Below are 18358 nucleotides of genomic sequence, written 5' to 3'. Positions count from 1 at the left end.
ATGCTCCCAGCTCGCTGCCCTCCCCCGGCACAAGGCACCGGGCCCCTCTGCCCGGGACCGGTGTCCCGTTCCCCGGGCTCTGCTCCTGTCGTCCCCTTCTCCTTCCCACCCCCAGAGGGACTCGCCTTTTGCGCGCTTACTTCCCATGTCCTTAGAGCAAAGCCCCTCCCTGGTCCAGAAACGAGCTCTGGAAACTTTTTCTGTCCATCCTGGGGGGGACTACAAATCCCTCTGGTTTCTGCCTGGGAAGCTCCAGTCCGTGGCACCCCCCCCAGAAGACCTGTTTGTTTTAGAGCTAGTGTTTTCTGTGATGTCAGCTGCCTCCCAGCTTGTTGGGCAGGGGAATCTGCAGGCTGGCTTTTTGCATGTCGGGATGCATTTAAAAACCATGCGCTTTTGTGGAGAGCGAAACAGCAGCAGCGCTGGTGAAAAGGAAAGGGAGGGGGAGAGATGACTGTAATTGCTGTTTCCAAGATGACAAGGGATTCCCCCCCCTCCTCCCTTCTCTTTAAAGGTAATGTGACCCTCATGCTGAGCTGGCACTTCCAGATGAAAGCAAGTGTTAAGGGGATACAGAAGTAAATAGATGAATAAAACATGCAGGCAGGAGGGAAGCAGCAGGGCTTTCTCTGCAGACATGCCTGCCAAATCCTTGCACCTGGGATGGGGCTGGGAGCAGCAGGAGGTGCTGATGCCAGAGAGGATCAGTGGCCTGTGAGAAGTCGGGGGATTGGAGAGGACAGAGAGGTCTCTATGCGGTGGATGCGCCTGTGTGTAATCGCCTGTGTGAATGCGCCTGTGTGTACATGTGCTTCTCTGGCACGCCACACCATAGCGACACAACTGTGCCCGGTAGCGCTGGCGGGGATTAGCTGGGTTCTGCCGATGTTTTTATCATGCTGTCATCTGAGAAGTTTATAACTCGGCTGTTAAATCTGCCGTGGGCTGGAACTTGGCGAAAACGTTCTTGGCCTCCAAAGTGCTGTCATTATCCCAAGCAATGTCATTGACCTCAGCACAGCTGTGCCCCCGCCGTGGGGCAGCCCAGTGCTCTGCTGAATGGGGATGCATTTCTTCACACACACCCCAGCCATGGCACAGCCTCAGCTTTTCACTCGGAGCTAAATTTAGCGCCTGGCTGATCCCTATTCCGCCCAGCCAGAATTAGCAATTTATAAACATGGAGCATGGTGCATTCCTGAAGAGACATGAACTCGAGTGGGGGTGAGGGGAGAGAGGTTCCCAGTCACCCTGAACCTCACTACATCCAGGAACACGGTGGTTGCCGTTTTTGAACAGCTCAGCAGTGCATCTAGTCATCCATGGCAGCCTGTGCTGGACACTAGGTTGGAAGATTGTGCCAGCCCTGGATTTGTGTGCAAACACTACAAAGTAAGATCCCTGTATAGCTCCTTGACTGGCTGAGACTAGGACCCCTGCTGGCCATGATCCCCACCTCACAGATGCCAAGTGAAAAAGGTTACTGAGGATTTTACAAGCTGGCCAGCACCCTTGGAGCAGAATAGGGAGAGTTAAAAAAGGTTTTGTGGGACAGTGCCTGGTGGACACAGGGATTCCCATACCACTCAAACTCTGCAGTCCAGACGCCTATCTCTGCCATTGGCCCAGATCAGATGCTTTAGAGGAAGGCACCCCACTACCATTGGAGTTATCTGTACAGCTACCCGCCCAGGAGGAAAATTCCTCTTTAACACCAAGCAGTTAGCTCTTGGCTTGCGTTCTGAATCATGAGTGCTAACACGCCTGATATGTTTTTATCCTTGCTAGAATACCTCTGGATTATGTCAGTATTATTCCTAACAAATGTCTAATCCTTTTTCTACATCCTAATGAGCGTTTTGTTCATGAGTTCCTTGAGGCGGGGAGTTCTACTGGTCATGGTAAGGGCCCCTTACCAGTCAGTTTCTACAGGGACATCATTGGCTTCATTTTTTTTTTTCTTTAGGTTAGTTCATTTGATCAAAATCCTTTTCTCTTGACTCTCGGTAACTGATAGCGTGCCCTTCCTGTCATGAGTTTTCCTGATCTGTCACTGTTTACAAGGATCTTCTCTACAACAGAGAAAATATCTATTCAGTACAAGTAATGAAACAGACCATGCGGAAGTTGCTCTCAAATGCCTCAAATAAATAAACTGAAATGACAGATGCTACTTTTCCCCACTAGCCACTCTTCTGTCATTGTAGGTTTGTAAATGGACCTAGTCCTTCAGAGAAATACGATTTGCAGGTTGGTGACATTCCTCCTCTACTTTAGTTGCCATTTAACTGAAATGGTTGTGAGTGCTTTTTCTTGCGTTAGGACAGGGCTGCACAGACTTTAGGGACTGAGTGTCTCTACACCATTTGACAGGCAAGGGTCTATGATAACAGCTTTATTGGACCAACTGTATAGTTGGTCTGGATGCAGAGTGCCATTCTTCAGGTCTGGGGGGGAAAAGCAGATGCAGCCAACTGTATACTTCTCCCTCATGGAAACTAATCTCCTGAATGTTTGGAGCCTCTCCCCATGCTTGCTAATCATTGTCATTGTCCTTTCTCTGGACCTTTTGCTCACTGTGGATGGGTGAGAAAGGGGCTGAGGGTCAGGGAAGAGCCCCCTGGCTGGAGTTCCCAGTTCCGTGGTAAAAGCCACCACTTGAGCCATCAACTGTTGGATGCTGCCTGTGAGCACTCTGATCTAGGACCCAAGAGCTCTGCAGTTAGCAGTGACCTAAATGTTCTTTGCTTGCATCCAGTACCATACCATGATGGGGCAAGGGAGGGCTGATGGATTTCCTCCTGACCCCAGCTGGTGATCAGAAGCTTGAGGATTGATAACCCTTGATCACCTAGAGCTTTGCACCAATACAAGATGTTGGGCAGGGCTTGTCATTTTGTTTTGTGTTTGTACAGCACCTAGCACAATCAGGCCTTGGCTCATGACTTTGGTAATGCACATAACAATAATGATAATAGAAGTAGCATTAGTTTATTAGGAGTAAAGGGTGCTCTGAGGCTGGAGTTTGTTACCGTGGAGTTCTCAGAGCTGTGATCGACGGAGGCTTCATCTCTGTTAACAGCTGCAGAAAGCAAAAAGTCAAGCTTGGCTTTTGCTGTCTCCAGCGTCTCCCACAAACACCCTGAACAAAGCTCTTTAATCCTCTGGGCCTTGCACACACACATGTTGTTCCTGGAGATGGCCTGGTTTAGGCTTCTATGGGAAATGGAAGTCAATGCACCTTACATTGGATTATGTCACACTGACCATAGGGGGATGGGTGCCCTCATGCTCAGCTGGCTGATGTATGTCCTTGCCTAAAACTCTGCTCCTCTCCAAAGCCAGCAGGTCCTACCTGGAATGAACTGCTCTCGGGGAGAGGAGCAGAGGGAGTAGTCAGGCTCTTCTGGCTCTGCCCCCCACCACACACGGCGTTTACATGGAGGATTTGATCTATGCTGTTTGTTTTCATTCTTTAAATATTGAATTGGGTGTCCAGGGTCATTTTAGACTGTTTATCCTCTGCTTCAGCAGCAGATCAAGAGCCCATGTAAACATTTACTCTCTCTTGGTTTTGGTAATGTCCATCCTTCCTCCTCATACACACGCACTAGCCACAAGCTGTTGTTACTGAAGGCTTAATGTTAGCACCTGGGCTCTGGCAGAGTGGACACGGTGGGGGCGAGAGAGAGCAGGGATCAGAGAGCAAGCTGGTGTGTTCAGAGGCTGTGTCCCACACTCTAGGTCACTCACACCTGGGCCCCAATGCCCTACCTCCAGCCATTATACTCGGCTTTCCAAGGCCACTGTCTAGATCAGTGATTCTCTGTTACAAGGCACTCTGGTTTGGCTCCTGCTCAAAATTAGCACAGTTGCACAAACACCTCCATGTAATTCACAAGATAAACCCAGAGATTTCAAACAGGAATCCACAGTGTCAAAACCATTCTGACCTATTGTGGGCTTTCTGTGTTCTTTTGCATCAGAATTGCTCTAATATTCTCCCGTAGTCAAAAAAAACAAGTGAAAGCCAAAAACTGGCACTTTCTGAGGGGTGCCTGGAGTCCAACAAGTTGAGAATCACTAGTCTAGTTATATTTAACAAGGAGCACTCAGAATATGTGCATCTCTACATGTGAAACAAGAGGGTTTTTTCCCTTGATTTTTTTTTTTTTTTTTTTTCCTTTATAGCCCTATGCCAGAAAGTAAAAGGTTGACCTTTAGCTGCCCACATCTGTCACCAGGCCAGGGCAGACCTGGATAGGGAAATAAAGTGTTCTTAGTTGCCTTTTCCCATAAGGGAAGAACAACTGTAATGCATGAAATGGCAATACACAATTACAAAAATACAGGGTGGTACTGTCTTTAACCAATGTGTAGTTAATTTGTGAAACTCACTGCTGCAGGGCATCAAAGAGCACATAAGAAATCAGGTACAGATTTAACTGTTACATTCTTATGTGGATAAGAAATAGCTCTGCAGATGTACTAAGGAGGTTAAAAATAATAAGGCCATCCAGCCTCATGTTTCTGGCCATGGAGGCTTTATTGGCCAGCGTCCAAAGAAATGCCTCATCATCCCCTGTCTGCAGTATAGGCCTAAGGAATGTGCCTGGGAGGATGGTGAACAACAAAGAATTGTAGCTGAATCCTATGGGCTTAGCAATACCCCATTGTTCTAGAGACGGGACTGGAAATTTCACAAGAACAAGCTCTCTCTGCAGATTCTGCTCATTGTGGTTCTGGCCAAAGCAATTGCCATGGGTTGTGTTCTTGCGATACCTGCCTGTCTGTGCTGCAAGCCTGGCTGAAACAAGGAAGCAGGAGTACATGGAAATGAAAGAGTGCATGAAAATCAGCTGAGCATTTGCAGGCTTTGGTTTGGGTTCAGTTCAAGTTTAGAGGGAAGATTTGAAGCCAAAGCATTCCGATCGCATTCTGAATGCTGCAGCCATGCCTCGCTGCTTTGGTTACTGAAGAGCAGATGGGACAGGTGGTGTCGTGGGATGGCAAATGGTGGATTCCCTGGAGAACCCATCAAAGGGCTTTGCTCTGCCCAAACTAAACGAGGGAATAATCAGGCTTGTGTAGAGCCCATGGGGTTGACAGTCTGTCACTGCATGTGAAGGCTGCTGGGCTTTTATGTCTCCATGTCAGCCTACACTCCTACACTCCATGCTTGTACATGTGCATGTGACCAGATGTAGCATTAATCCACTTGGTTGTATGACACACTTGCTGCACTCCATGGAGTTTCCATAACAAAAGGGACAGAGACCTGAGTCTTTCCGGAAGAACCTCTTAAAATCATTGAGTGAGGATCTCCAGATTTGGGTGCCTACCAAAGGGTTGGGAAGGGCGTGTCAGGGAATCTTGGTCCCTTCCCCAGGTAGGACCATACTCCCCTAGGTCAGGGTCCCCAGTCCCAGGCTATAGCAGGCTATATGTCTTTGTACAGTTGGGTTATCCCCATCCCAGTGTACTGGGTGGGCTTGTATCCTTTGAGGTCCCAGTCCACATCCTGAGGGAGATAGGCCTCCTAGAGCATAGGGATCATGGTCCTTGCCCAGGTGGGTGTTTGCTGATAGCTGACTCATTTTAAATACACAAGGGAATATAAAATCCCTTCTATGGCTGGAACATGCTGAATCCCAGAGAGGGTCCCTTGGTCTCAAGGGGACTCCAAGGTCATCAGACTAGGGGCTCTTGAGATCTAACACTGCCAGGCCTCCCAGGGTTTATTTGCCTCGCGCCTTGCAAGTACGCTGGCCTCTGGTCAGCTGCTGCTTCCCCTGCACTGACAGCTCCGGGGTGGTGCCACTGACAGTGTGAAGCCTTGAACTGTCACATAATTAAAATGTCTGCGAAAGAAAATAACCCAGTGATGTTTATTCATTTGCCCTCCCTCTTTCAGCAGCCTGTGTCTTCTTGCTCCATCCCTGAGCATAAACATTTGCCTTTCTCAGTGTTTCATGTTCCACGTTGCTTAGGAAAAATAAACATTTTCTTTCTCTGTTGCCAGCAACAACAACCACCACCAAATAATCCGGAAACAAAGTCTGGTCACAGGGAGCTTGCACTGGATGATTGCGAGGGAGAATGTGGAATAGCAGAAAAGGGACCCAGGCCAATGCCTACAAGAAGCCAATCCTACCTCCCCCATCTTCCCCTACCTCAACCCTCCTGACTTCAGACTTTTCATAGCTTCCACTTGAGCCCAGCACACAGGAGGACATGGACTAGTCCTGTTACAGGAAAGCTTGGTGTCTGTAAAGATCCCTTAGATAGAGAGAGACAGTAGGTGGTGCTCAAGAATGGCTCTGAGGTTTCGGAGGCTCACATGTCTTCCTTTACACAGCATTTTTCATTAGCTGTTGACAGGTCCCACTGGACAGAGTGAGATAGTGGAGTCCTGTTCACACAAGCAGGGGTCAGACTGGTTTGCAGAGCCATGAGTCCTTCCAGCTGAGAAGTGTCAGTATTATTATCCCCTCTGAATGCTGTCTGGGACCACATCTCTTCCACATGGCCTGGTGCCTCAACTGTCTCACTGCATCAGTGAGGATGTGGCTTCCTCTGATGAAGAAGACCTGTCAGAGGTGGTGTTCTCTGAGAACCTGTTTCCCTCTATATGTACCTGTGTTGAAGCAGCCCTTTTTTCTATAGTCTCCCTGTTAGGTTAACCAGGGGAGTTGGCCTGAGACTGGTGCAAGGCCCTCCCTTTCCCTGTTCCTGTTGATTTCCTCCTCACCCTGGCACTGGGGACACTCTGCTTTCCCTTGTCCTGTCCAAGGGCAGCTATAGTTCCACCTCCCACATCCCCAACTGACTCTGTTTCAGGAGAGCAGGCGATCTGGACTTGTGGAAGTGGATCAAGAAGCTGCAAAGATCTTGTAGCCATGATAGTGAACAACCTTTATTCCTCAAAGCCCAGCTTAGGAGGAGTGAAATGACAGAAGGGCTGGATACACCTAAGGGCATGCTCAGATGTTGCTTCCTCACAGTTCTGTAAGGACAGCTCTGCACAGAGGAATAAAGCTAGAGCCAAGAGGCTAGGCATCCTTTGTGGGCTGACCATGTCTGGAAGGGGATCTAGGGCTGTCAAGGAAGTCAGGCTGCAGGAGAGCTCTCAAGTCCCTAGTGGGAGGCTGGATCATGGAGTTGCACCTTGAATACAGAGTCACAAGCATAGGTAGCAGGGTGCTGGGGACAACGCTACTGAGTCCCTGCCCTCCAGGGCAGGACAAAGCCTCACCAATATGGGAGGCCTCCATCCTTAGCCTGAGCTGAGGCAAGTAGCTGGCCACTCTGGCTGACTGGGAACAGGTATCTGCGTTGTGTCATGGGTACTATTTATTTATTGCATGTGGCAGCTCCTAGGAGCACCAGTCACAAACCATGTGTCAGGTGGGTAGAAACACAGAACATAAAGATGATGGTACCTGGCCCAAATAGTATCCTTTAAGTTTGAGAAAAGTGGCAATGGACAAACAGGGGAGCACCAAGAGACTATGCCCAGCTCTTGTCACGTTCTATGTACCCAAAAAGTGTCCTGGCTGGTTGATGCTTCTTTCTGACTGTGGCTCTTCTGCTCTGCCTGCCACCTCCTACCCCCATCTCTGTCCGGGCTCTGGCTCCAGAACGCAGGCAGCTCTTCAGAGAGGGGCCCTGCCTAACAGGAACCCACCCAGAGACCAGTTCCCTGGGCCTCTAATCTGTGAGACTAGAAATGCCCCAACCTCCTGCCACTGCTTGGGGCAGGTCTTGAGGAGCTTGGCTGCTTCTCAGGTGGCCTCTGCAGGCTGGAAAGTGGAGTCTGTTCTGCTCTGAGATGTACCAAAGCTCGAGTGATGACGAAGCCCTGCAGCACCTGGAAGAACATAGCAGGCAGTCTCTGCATGTCTGCTATGGTTTTTGTCTCCCCTGAGACCTGACCTTTTCCTTCTTTCATTCCTGCCTGGACTTTCACAGCCATCTGCTGGGAAGCCACTCTTTTCTCATAGGAGACCCTGCCAAATGTGCTGCCTAATCCTGCTTGCAGACTATCGCAGCCTGCCCCCAAAACTGTCACCAGAGCTCTCCCTGAGGGCTTTCACTCATGTACCTTTTGAATCTCCAAGTCCTCACACTGGAAATTTATTTGCTTCTTTCCTTAGCCGAGAGACGTCAACCCCAAAATGGTGACTGTTCCTCTCACCCCCATTGCTCATTTCCGTTCACTAGTGTGGGACTCCTTCAAAAGCCACTCCTTCCTCCCCACCTTGAGTGGGATAGACTTTGAGTTGCCCTTCCTCCCAGCTAGTAGCAGCCTTCTCATGCAAGGTCACTGGGGTTTATTACAGAGGAAGATGTTCCTGCAGGCATGAGTCAGGGTCTCGCAGTCCTTGCCTCTTTGAGCAGTGTCCGGGGAGTAAGGTGATGCCTGGGATGAGTGAGGCTGGGAGGAGCTCGCCCCTCATCTACTGTGTTTGCAGGAAGGGTTGTTCTCTGGAACCCTGCTTGTTTTTCCCCCTATGAAAAGCCAATGCTGCACTGGTCTGTTCTCATCTCCCTGCTCTGTTGGCTGGAGAGGATTGCCTGAGAGTGATGTAAAGCATTCTTTTCCCAAGACTGTGCCAATTCCCATATCCCCTTGGCACCAGGAAGGTGGAGGGGGGAGGCTCTGCTCTCCCTTGTCACTGGCTCAGTTCTGTTCCCAGCCTCTCAGAGTGACAAACTCTTGCTCCCCAGCTGCAAGGCTTTTGGCCCCCTAGAATTTTATCTTCCTCCAGATCAGAGGAGGGGGTGGGCAGGGAAGCCTGGCCTTGTTAAGTGGTTAATGCTTTTCTTACCAAAACAAATCTGCCGGGGGAAGGTCTCAAGCAGTAGCATTCTGGCCTTATGGCTTGCAAGAGACTTGCAAACAGCTTGGGCTTCCACTGTGTCTCAGCTCTGGTGGGCAAAGCAAGCCTTTTTTACCCCACATTGCCCGCCACTCGTTGCAGCAGGGGTTTGAATCTGACACTGGTAAAGAGGGCATGTTACTGGAGCTGCCTGTCTCGCCAAGACAGGAGTGCCTCTGGGGGAGCTGAGTGTACAGTTACTTAGAGGCCTGTTCAGTTGGTACAAGTCTCTGGACAGAAGAGTCTCTAGAGAATTCCTTGGTGAGTGGTACCAGTCTGTCAGATTTTCTCTCTCTCCAGCTTTGCACATCTGGCTGTGTCCACAGCAGCAATTGTCATGGAGTTTCCTGTTGTGCCCAGGTAGCCCCACCTGCAGCAATGGGGGTGGGAGGCTCGTTGCAGTACAGGTATTTTCCACCAGCTTGCACATAGGTGACCCGGAGACAGGTGCAATGCCCTTCCCTGGAAGTTGTTGGTTTGGTTTGGTTTGGTTTGGTTTGGTTTGGTTGGTTGGTTTGTTTGTTTTTAATAAATTTGTATCCAAGGCCAAATTAGCCAAAACTAATTCCCAGTCCAAGAGTCCAGAACCATAAGTGGCCCTACTACTGACAAACATCCTCCACCCACACCTGGGGCTTCAGATGTTTCCAAATCCTTTGGTGGGCATCCTACTTGCAGGCCCAAGCCTGGGGGCTTGCAGTTTGGATGCCCCTGAGTTTTGCTTGCCTTTAGCCATAAGGCCCTCAGAACAAGCATTTCCATAAACTGGGCTTAAAGCCACTACACCTCGGTGGGTACTGAACCACACCAGAAGAGCAGTTCTCCTGTGGTGCAGTTCAGGAAAACTGCCTTCATGGACATGGGTACATGGTATTTCCCCTGCCAGGTTAAGAAGCCACTTTGCTTGTCCTGAGCCTTCTTGATCTGAGCCTTCATGGCAGTATAGGGACACATCAGGGGCAGGGTATAACTAGCATTGCATGAAGTGCCACAGGCTCTGGGGTGCTTGCAGTGACCCAATGCAAGGGGAGCAGAAGTGACTCGGACCAGCCCCTGAATTGAGAAGGTGCACTGCCCTGCCAACTGCCCTGCAGTAAGGAGGGTTCCTGTGCCCATGGGAGGGCTCTTATGTAGGATCCATCCACCTTCCCCCTGCCTTTCACCCATGCTGGCTGTTGCCATGGGGCTGTCCCTGAAACAGGTGGAATGCAGACACATTTATCACCGCCTGTTTCAGTGGAGTACCAGGTCCTGCCCTGAGTCACAGGTGAGCGCCTTTCAGCCTGTGCAGACGAGCCCCCTTCAGTCTGGGACTGTCTCAGGTGACAAGTGTGGGTAAACAGCAGTGGTTCTGTGCTCAGCAAAGGGTTTGATTGAATGCTAGAGCCTGTTTGCCGAGACAGGGGGGATGGGGGTGGGGGACAGCCAGGATGCCAGGCTTATCTACTGCTCTCTTCACAAGTGCCTTGGAGCCATCGGCAGCTCCCAGCCCAAGCAACAGCACAGCCACAGTCGGGAGACCCGTCCCATGGAAGTCAGGGTACCTCTCACTGAAGACCTGTAATCCCAAGAGCAGCAGCAAAGGATGGCTTAATACCAGCCCCTTCTCACAAAGGAAAGACCCACAGCTCTGCACCTTCTCTTTGTTACCACCCAGATGGAAGCATCAGTGGCTCTTGAGGGTCTAGACTTGGTGCTGTATCCATCCAGCATTGCTGTGCAGTTCTCAGCAGGTGCCACGTCTCCCGCAGGTTCCTACAACTTTCAGAGGGCCCTGGGATGCAGGTGGGTTAGTTCACTGCAAGGATCTCAGGCATGGGTGGCAGTGGGTGATGGCTGCTGAGCTTGAGGACTGTCCAGCTGGGAAAGGGTAGGACAAGTGAGTGGAGTAATGACAGCAGCGAGAGTGGGTGATTACCCAGTGCCTTGCATGACCTCCCAACCCCTGAGTTGGTCCCTGCAGCCTCGCTCAAAGGCACAGGGCTGATACATAGATGTTAGCCGAGATAGCGGAATTAATGCCAAGGGCTTCACACTTCATTACAGCCCACATGAATGGAACTATTGTCCTGGAACAGAGAGATGGCAAGTCAGGATTAAACAGCAGCTCTGCCCATAGGAAACTAACTGGCACTGTGCCAAATTGACCTTAAGGCCCCTGGTGGTATGATGCTGGGAGGATGGTCTGTCTGAGTGCACCTCGGAGACTGGAATGTGCCAGCCTTTGGGTGGGGGGAGGTATAGGGGTCTCCTTTAACCCCCAAGTCACCACAAGCTACAGAATGAGACATAATGAGCATGTGGGACCGAACCTGGAACCCAGGTGGGACGGGGCACTCAACTGGCCTCAATTCATTCAGCACATGGGCAGCTTCACTGACTCCACATCTTGCCCTGTTTGTCCTTCCTGGCCAGGGGACATGGCTAGAAGCATCTCTCACACATGAACACAGCCCTTAGCTCTTACAGGCACTTTAGGTACTTCCCTCCAAAGGAGTCTGCTGGGTGTTGCTTTGTTACCAGAGGGTTGGAAAGGCTCTGCCACTATGAGGATGTGCTGGTAAGGAAGAGCTCCCATCGGGGAAACAGTTCCTTGAAGTGTGCCCACAAACTTATGAGGATCTGAATGTGTTCCTCTCCTCCCTCCAGGTTGGAAACATTGCCTTTTTAGCTCTCTGTGTAGCAGCTGTAAGGCAGGAACTCATAATCCTGATTGAGCTGTTTTGGGGGAGAGGTTTGGCCTATGTAGTAATAATAGCTCTGTGGGAAGGAACCCTCTCTGGCTTAGCCGCATCGGTTGTGATAGTGTTCTTGATACCCCTAGGTACTTGGTGTGACCCTCCCTGAAAGTTGTGCCCCCTAGGCTGAGAACCCAGAGCAAAGCTAGGAGCAGCACTTCATTAAGATCACCAGGGCAGTGCACTAATTCCCCATGCACCAAGCAGGAGTTGCAACGAGGTGTGTTTTGCAGAGATGATAATGTGAAGGAAGAAGGGTGGAAATTAGCCTCTGTGGGCCCCCAGCTCTTCCTCCATACCCACGTCCTGCTCCCCAGGCACATAATTTCCCTTAGCTGTGCAGACGTTTCCCTGTCCCAGCACAGCATTTGGCCTGTGAGATGTGTCTATGTCCATTAGGGAGAATGAAATGCCTGATTAAACTACTCCCCAAGCACTGTGCACTGGGGGTTAATGACAACAAGCAGCCAACTGGAAAAAAAAAAAAAAAAAGAACAAAAAACGGGAGGCAATTCACTGCCCAGAGATTTTTGTGTCTGGCTTTGAGGGTCTGGCTCTCGCCCATAGCTGCAAAACTATTTTCTGCTGACCAGCTGCCTGGGAAAAGTAGACCATAATATCCCAGGGCCAAGACACTGCTGTAGTTCACATGGCACCACAGCCCTCCTATGCTGGAGAGCAGTGGAGCCCAGCAGATGGATCATACTACAGACACAAGTGTTGGCTGGACAGGATGGAGGACAAGCTTCCCAGGGGAGGTGCTGTTGGCTCAGGATAGGACATATGGCCTAGTGGGGAGGCATAGCTGAGAGACTGCTGTGGTGCAGGTGAGAGGAAGGGTTGTCTCACCATGTGGCTTGATTTCTCCTGCTGTGTGCTTCCGTAACAGCCCTGCTCCTCTTTTGCCTAGGATGGGGCTCGAAAACACACCTGGAAGGAACAGAACTCCTGGGTTTCCCCCTCAGTTAACACCTTGGAGTCAGGAGTCCCCTCCAAGGGCTTCTCCCAGGACACCGAGGGACAGGCGGCGCACTGGAACCCACCCCGCTGCGGCGTGCCCGATGTGCCCATCCTGCCAGATGGCCAGAACGGGCGGAACCGACAAAAGCGGTTCGTCTTGTCGGGAGGGCGCTGGGACAAGACGGACCTCACCTACAAGTAAGACGGGTCTGGAGCAGGAAGAGAGTTCTCGGTGGCTTCTTCCCTCTTACGGGACCTCTCCATTCACTGCTCTCCTGAGCAACAGAGGCTGAGTTGGGCTGGGCCTCTACCAGCATGGGCCTGTAAAGGCTGGGGGGCTTATGCAAGAAGCAGGGTGCACTAATCCCAGAGACCAAGTTGCAGTTTACTGGTGTAACCAGGGTGTATTTCCCCACTCACACTCACAATGTGTCTATCCCTGTATACCAGTTCTCAATCTTCTTAGCCTCAAGGCACCCCTTGGAAAATGCCAACTCTTAGTTTCAACTCGTTTTGACTACAGAGACGTACTAGAGCGATTCTTCTGTAGCAAAGAACTCAGCAAGACCAAAACAGGTCAGAATGGTTTTAATACTGTGGATTCCTATTTGAAATCTCTGGGTTTATCCTGTGAATCGTGTTTGCACCTAGCAGTGCTAAGGTGGTGTGGCACACAAGGCACCCCTGAAAGGATCTCAAGCTTCTGCAAAGGCTTTCATAGACGACTTGCATGAGATTTCGTGGGCCACCTCAGAGTTATACTGCACCCTGTGTGCTAGGTGTCAGTAAGTGCTCTACACAGTATACAGACTACCCAGTGTACTCAATGCCCGAAGCACTCAATCTGGACCCAGACTCAAGTCCTCTTCCTGGTACGTTAATTAGGCCTGTTACTGGGTTTGGACAACAGCAAGCCAAGCAATGTTGTTTGATAGATCACTCGTAATAATGGAAAGCGGATGGTGACTTTTTTCTGAGGGGAATGATCAATGTGACCTAGAGAAGATATGATTTATAGGCTGTAGAAAAGTGACAGAAAACTGATACAGAAAAGACTCCTAGATGAAGTGAGTGTGGAGGGTAATGGTGATTGTGATGATACTGGATACTGTGGCACTTGCATTAATGGTGGCTACATTGACAGTTAATGCAGTGAAAAGGATGCTAGTGGTGATAAGTTATTTACAGGGGAGATCTGGTATCATTTCCTGACTGGGATGGGGGTTGCCATGAGATGTTGATCCCACAGTGTTTTGACGTTAACAGAGGAGCAGCAGCTCTTTCCACAATGCTAATGACACTTGAGCTGCTGCAGCTGCTGCCTCGAACGCACTGATCCTACCTGAAGTGCTGGTACCTCAGCGATGGCTGCAGGACATTGGGTGACTCTTGCTGCTTTTTAGGATAATCAGATTCCCTTGGCAACTGGTGAAAAGTAAAGTGAGACGCACAGTTGCAGAAGCCTTGAAAGTATGGAGTGATGTGACGCCGCTGACCTTCACTGAAGTGCAGGAAGGCCGAGCCGACATAGTCATTGATTTCACAAGGTGAGCATGGAAGGAAAGGAAGCTCTAGTCCAGAAGGGGGTGGTCGTCTTCTTCCAGTGGGCCTAACAGGACAGGGCCAGAGTCCAAAGTCTTCACGAAAGCTGAGCAAACTGTCACTTATTCACTGAATTTAGTCCCGCTTTCTGTTCCCAAGCATTCTCCTTGGCTGTTCAAGGACAAGCCATTATTTTGTCCCATGCTTGTGTAGCACCTCACACAATGGGGCCTGGATTCCTGGCTGAGAGCCCTCTACATCACTGCCTCACAAATAGTCATGATGTTTTATTTTATCAGTTCGTGTGCCATTGAAAACCATTTTGCCCATTAATTTATGCCAGCACTTGTTCAGCTGTTGGGTCTTTCACAAAGCATTTGCCTTGTCTGTCTTCAGCTATTTAATCTCTGCCCCCTGAGAGACTACCTAACCTTTTGCCCCAAAATAAATATAGTTTCTTGGTTAAATGAATCTCGGCTCCAGGCCTTGAGATTCACTTTCTATAACGTATTTATGAGAGCAAATCTTCACTCCAGTGAATGTTTGCACAGAGCTAATGCAAGGGATTGCGGAGACTGTTCAAGGGATGATGCGGGTTGCAGTCAGTATGTTTGTGCTTTGCCGAAGTGTTCACATCTCCCTTGGGCTTCCCCAGTCGACAGGAGCTGGGCCTGGGTGAGGCCTTGAGGATTTGGCCCAGGTGCCCAGTGGTCTGCCACTCTGTTTACCCTCAGTTCACCTAGGCTGACTTAACTCATGGTTTGACGAGTCTTCGCCTTAATTCTGAGGGCTCAGTGGTTAGTCCTCAGCTTTTCTCAGGTCTGTAGCTTTATTTAAGTGCTGCTTAACTGACCTGGATATGTGCATCCTTTCCAGGTACTGGCATGGTGATAACCTGCCTTTTGATGGGCCAGGAGGGATCCTGGCCCACGCGTTCTTCCCCAAGACCCATCGTGAGGGAGATGTCCATTTCGACTATGACGAGACCTGGACCATTGGGAACAACTTGGGTACGTTGCTGATGCAGATGACTTGGGAGGGGCAATGACTCCTGATAAGGAGCCTAGAGGAGCAGTGACAGCAGGCTCCCCACGCACAGCAGAGCACGTGGATCATATCCTGCCCCCTGCAACCTTGTACCTTACAGGCTCTTGTCACGTTGCAGCTGCAGTGAAGTCCAGTTCTAACACCAGGTCACCTGAACACCCACAGCTAGAAATAAAACAGGAGAAATGAAGGGAAACTAAGGCACAGATGCCAGGTGAAGAGCTCCTTTGTCACAGTCCCATGTAGTAGGCTGGGATCAGTCCCAGGTCCCCTGAGCATTTCTCTCAGTCCGTTCCCAAACTTCTCTTCTTGAAACCGTCCATAAAGGGAAACAATACAGAACAACTGCAAATCTGCCATTTGGCCTGGGAATAGTCTGGCCGTAAACAACATCTCCCTGCTGGCATGGGGGCGGGGGTGACCTCAGTTCCAGATCAAGTAAAAACCATGGGGCTAATAATAAAGCAAGGCCAATGTCTTCATGTCCTATCTCACAAGATAGGTTACAGGATCTTGGGATCCAGCAGCATTATTCCCTAAAGCCTGGCTTCTCCAGCAAGATCTACAGAAAATAACCTGCATCAGACACTCTCCCCCTCCCCCAGCCCTCCATGATAGTCAGGGAGAAGGAAATGAAGAAAGGATTTTTAAAAATACTAAATTAACACCTCTTTCTGGGCCTCAGCATCCATCTCGTCTCATTTCTGTCAGGGTTTTAGCACTCACAAATCCAGTCCTGTGCCCACTGAACTCCAGGGCAGTTTCCCCATTGACTCTGAAAGCAGGATTAGGCCTTCATTTGTACACCCCCTGGAGCAGAGACCGTCTTTATTTTTGTTGTGTACAGCTCTAGTTTCACTACAGCTCAGAGCACCAACTAACTCACCCCAGTACCTTTTGCAACATTACCAAGATACTTCCTGCCGACTGCAGGGGGACAGTCTAGGAAACACCCAGAATTCTCACCACACTTTCCAGGTTTCAGTGTGCTATATGAAGAATTGCCTTGTGTGCTAGTCTCCCTGAAGCCAATCAAACCATGCCAGTATCCATCCTCGTAACAGAGCCCAGTTCTTACCACCTTTTCTCATGTGGCTTCAGAAATAATTAGCAGGAACATTTTGTATGCCCTCACCATTTAATAGCCTAAAAGAGCTTGCCAGCCCCTCATTAATCCTTGCAAGCCCTTTGGGAGGTAGAGAAATCTCATCCTTCATTTTTGCAAACAAGGACACAGAATCAGAGAGAGGTTTCAATGATTTGCCCAAGTGTCTCAGAGCAAGTCATGGTCAACAACAGGATTTGACCTTGGGGGTTGCTGGTTCCCTGCTGCCTCTGTGATGAATGTGATGGCACTTCCCCAGCACAGATTTTTTCAGATATGCTGATGTTTAGCTTGCCATAAAATCCGACCACAGCACAGCAGGTCTGCCAGTCCTGGAAAGCAGAGTACGAGGAGTCTGCCAAGCTAAAAAGCATTGTTTGAAAGTTTTTAATAAACCATTGGTGTAGAAATCCTGCAGCCTCAGCTAACGTCAATGTGGTTAGGTTCATGGTGTCACCACTGAGCAAATTTTATTCATGTCTTTGTACTGCTAATAGAAAGATAAAGCCAACGCTGCATGTCTCCCAGACCTATGCAGGTGTTCCTACTACATGGAATATTCCACCACATGGCCATACCCCTTGGGAGCTGACCCTCTCCCCTATAGGCAGTAGTGGATGAACTAAATATAGCAGCTCTTGTGGTTGACTCTGACCCCGACTCTCCTTTTTCCTCTCAGATTGCAACGTGGAGGCTTTCTGACTGAAACCAGGTGCATGCCTGTGGTCAGAAACAAATAAGCCTTGTAACTTAGTTTGCTTCTCTCCTAGAATTTTAGAACCTGGAACTGGTCAGCTGGGAGCTACCTGAGGTCTCCTGGATCCCATTTTTATTCTCCCTTTAAAGATGCTTTCAAGTAGTTTATGCTTACTTGAAAGTTATTCCCTTATGCCTACTTGAAGGTTACTCCCTGAATTCTCTGAGTGTAGTAAGGAAGGAGCAGATGAGCCTTTATTTATCTTTAATGTCATGTTCTTGTTACAGTCTACTGAAAAGCAATGTATAAGCTCCCCCTACTGTCTGTGCAGCTGCCATCCTGAGCACAAGCTATTCTCAGAGCTATTTCTTCATAGCAGCTGAGGTTGCAGTTCTGCTTCCCTGCAGCTGTCACAGCAGATGTGATCTAAATGTGACCTGTCATGTTGCATTTAACCATCAAGGAAAGAGGCCTCCCTTGCAAACTTAAATCTACCTGGAGACAATATTAGCATCTTTCTACCTGCTTCCTACCAGACAAACTCCCACATGTGTGTCAAAAGCAGAACCCTCCATCCACCGGCAGGTGTGAGATTCTCCTGGGAGCTGGGACCATTCGTCCCTGTAGCTGGCCATGTGCAACTCACTGAAGGCAGAACTGAAAAAAGCTGATATGTTCAGGTGAACACACACGTGTATAAGAAAATGGGCTGCACATTCACTGACTCCCTCACGCAGCTACAACATTCAGGAAGGAAAACCCAGCCCACCCCTTTCACCAACAACCTTTGTAGGCTTGCTAGAACTGCCTTTTTAAAGAGAGGTTTCAGGATCTACTGAATTCAATCCTCTGTGGAGATGCTTGCCATCTATAAGCCATGAAGCACATCAGTAGACTCCTGTGGACAACTGTTACCCTATTTAGAAATCTAAGAAAGAAACAGAAACCTTCCTGAGAAGCAGGTTCCCCCTCTGCCTGCCTGTTCCCAGGCCCACCAGAGTGCATAAGCAGAGAGGCCTCTGCCCATCTTGGGTGCTTCACCCCCTTCCTGGACACTGAAGAACACCTTCCTCCTCCTCCCTTTGCAGGGACTGACCTTCTTCAAGTGGCTGCTCATGAATTTGGCCATGTCCTGGGCCTCCAGCACACAGCTGTCTCCAAGTCACTGATGTCCCCCTTCTACATCTTCCGCTACCCACTGAGCCTGAGCGAGGATGACAAACAAGGAATTCAGTACCTCTATGGGAAACCAAAGCTTGAGCCAGAACCAGCCCCAACCCCAACCCCAACCCCAACAGCAGAGCCACCCCAGCCAGACATTGAAACAAATGAGATCACCAATGAGGAGGTGAGTGAATAGCAATGCATGTACCAAAACCCCAGAGAA

The 18358-nt window shown here is 49.7% G+C and overlaps 1 protein-coding gene across 2 annotated transcripts in view; it reads left to right on the top strand.

Annotated features, from left to right (window-relative positions):
* The first annotated feature begins 10598 nt into the window (after positions 1 to 10598).
* MMP11 (matrix metallopeptidase 11) overlaps positions 10599 to 18358 on the top strand; it is a 12751-nt gene continuing 4991 nt past the window's right edge. Inside the window, exons 1-5 of one of the 2 annotated variants that reach the window (XM_025199310.1) lie at positions 10602 to 10667; positions 12531 to 12778; positions 13984 to 14127; positions 14999 to 15132; positions 18060 to 18319. In XM_025199310.1, coding sequence (XP_025055095.1) covers positions 10662 to 10667; positions 12531 to 12778; positions 13984 to 14127; positions 14999 to 15132; positions 18060 to 18319 — 792 coding nt within the window. In that variant the 5' untranslated portion in view covers positions 10602 to 10661. Of the gene's footprint in view, positions 10668 to 12530; positions 12779 to 13983; positions 14128 to 14998; positions 15133 to 18059; positions 18320 to 18358 lie in introns of both variants that reach the window. The other variant, XM_025199311.1, reaches the window with a different exon arrangement.

The sequence above is a fragment of the Alligator sinensis genome, unplaced genomic scaffold (assembly GCF_000455745.1).
Source record: "Alligator sinensis unplaced genomic scaffold, ASM45574v1 scaffold505_1, whole genome shotgun sequence".
NCBI lineage: Eukaryota > Metazoa > Chordata > Crocodylia > Alligatoridae > Alligator > Alligator sinensis.
This window is presented reverse-complemented; position numbering and strand designations above follow the sequence as displayed.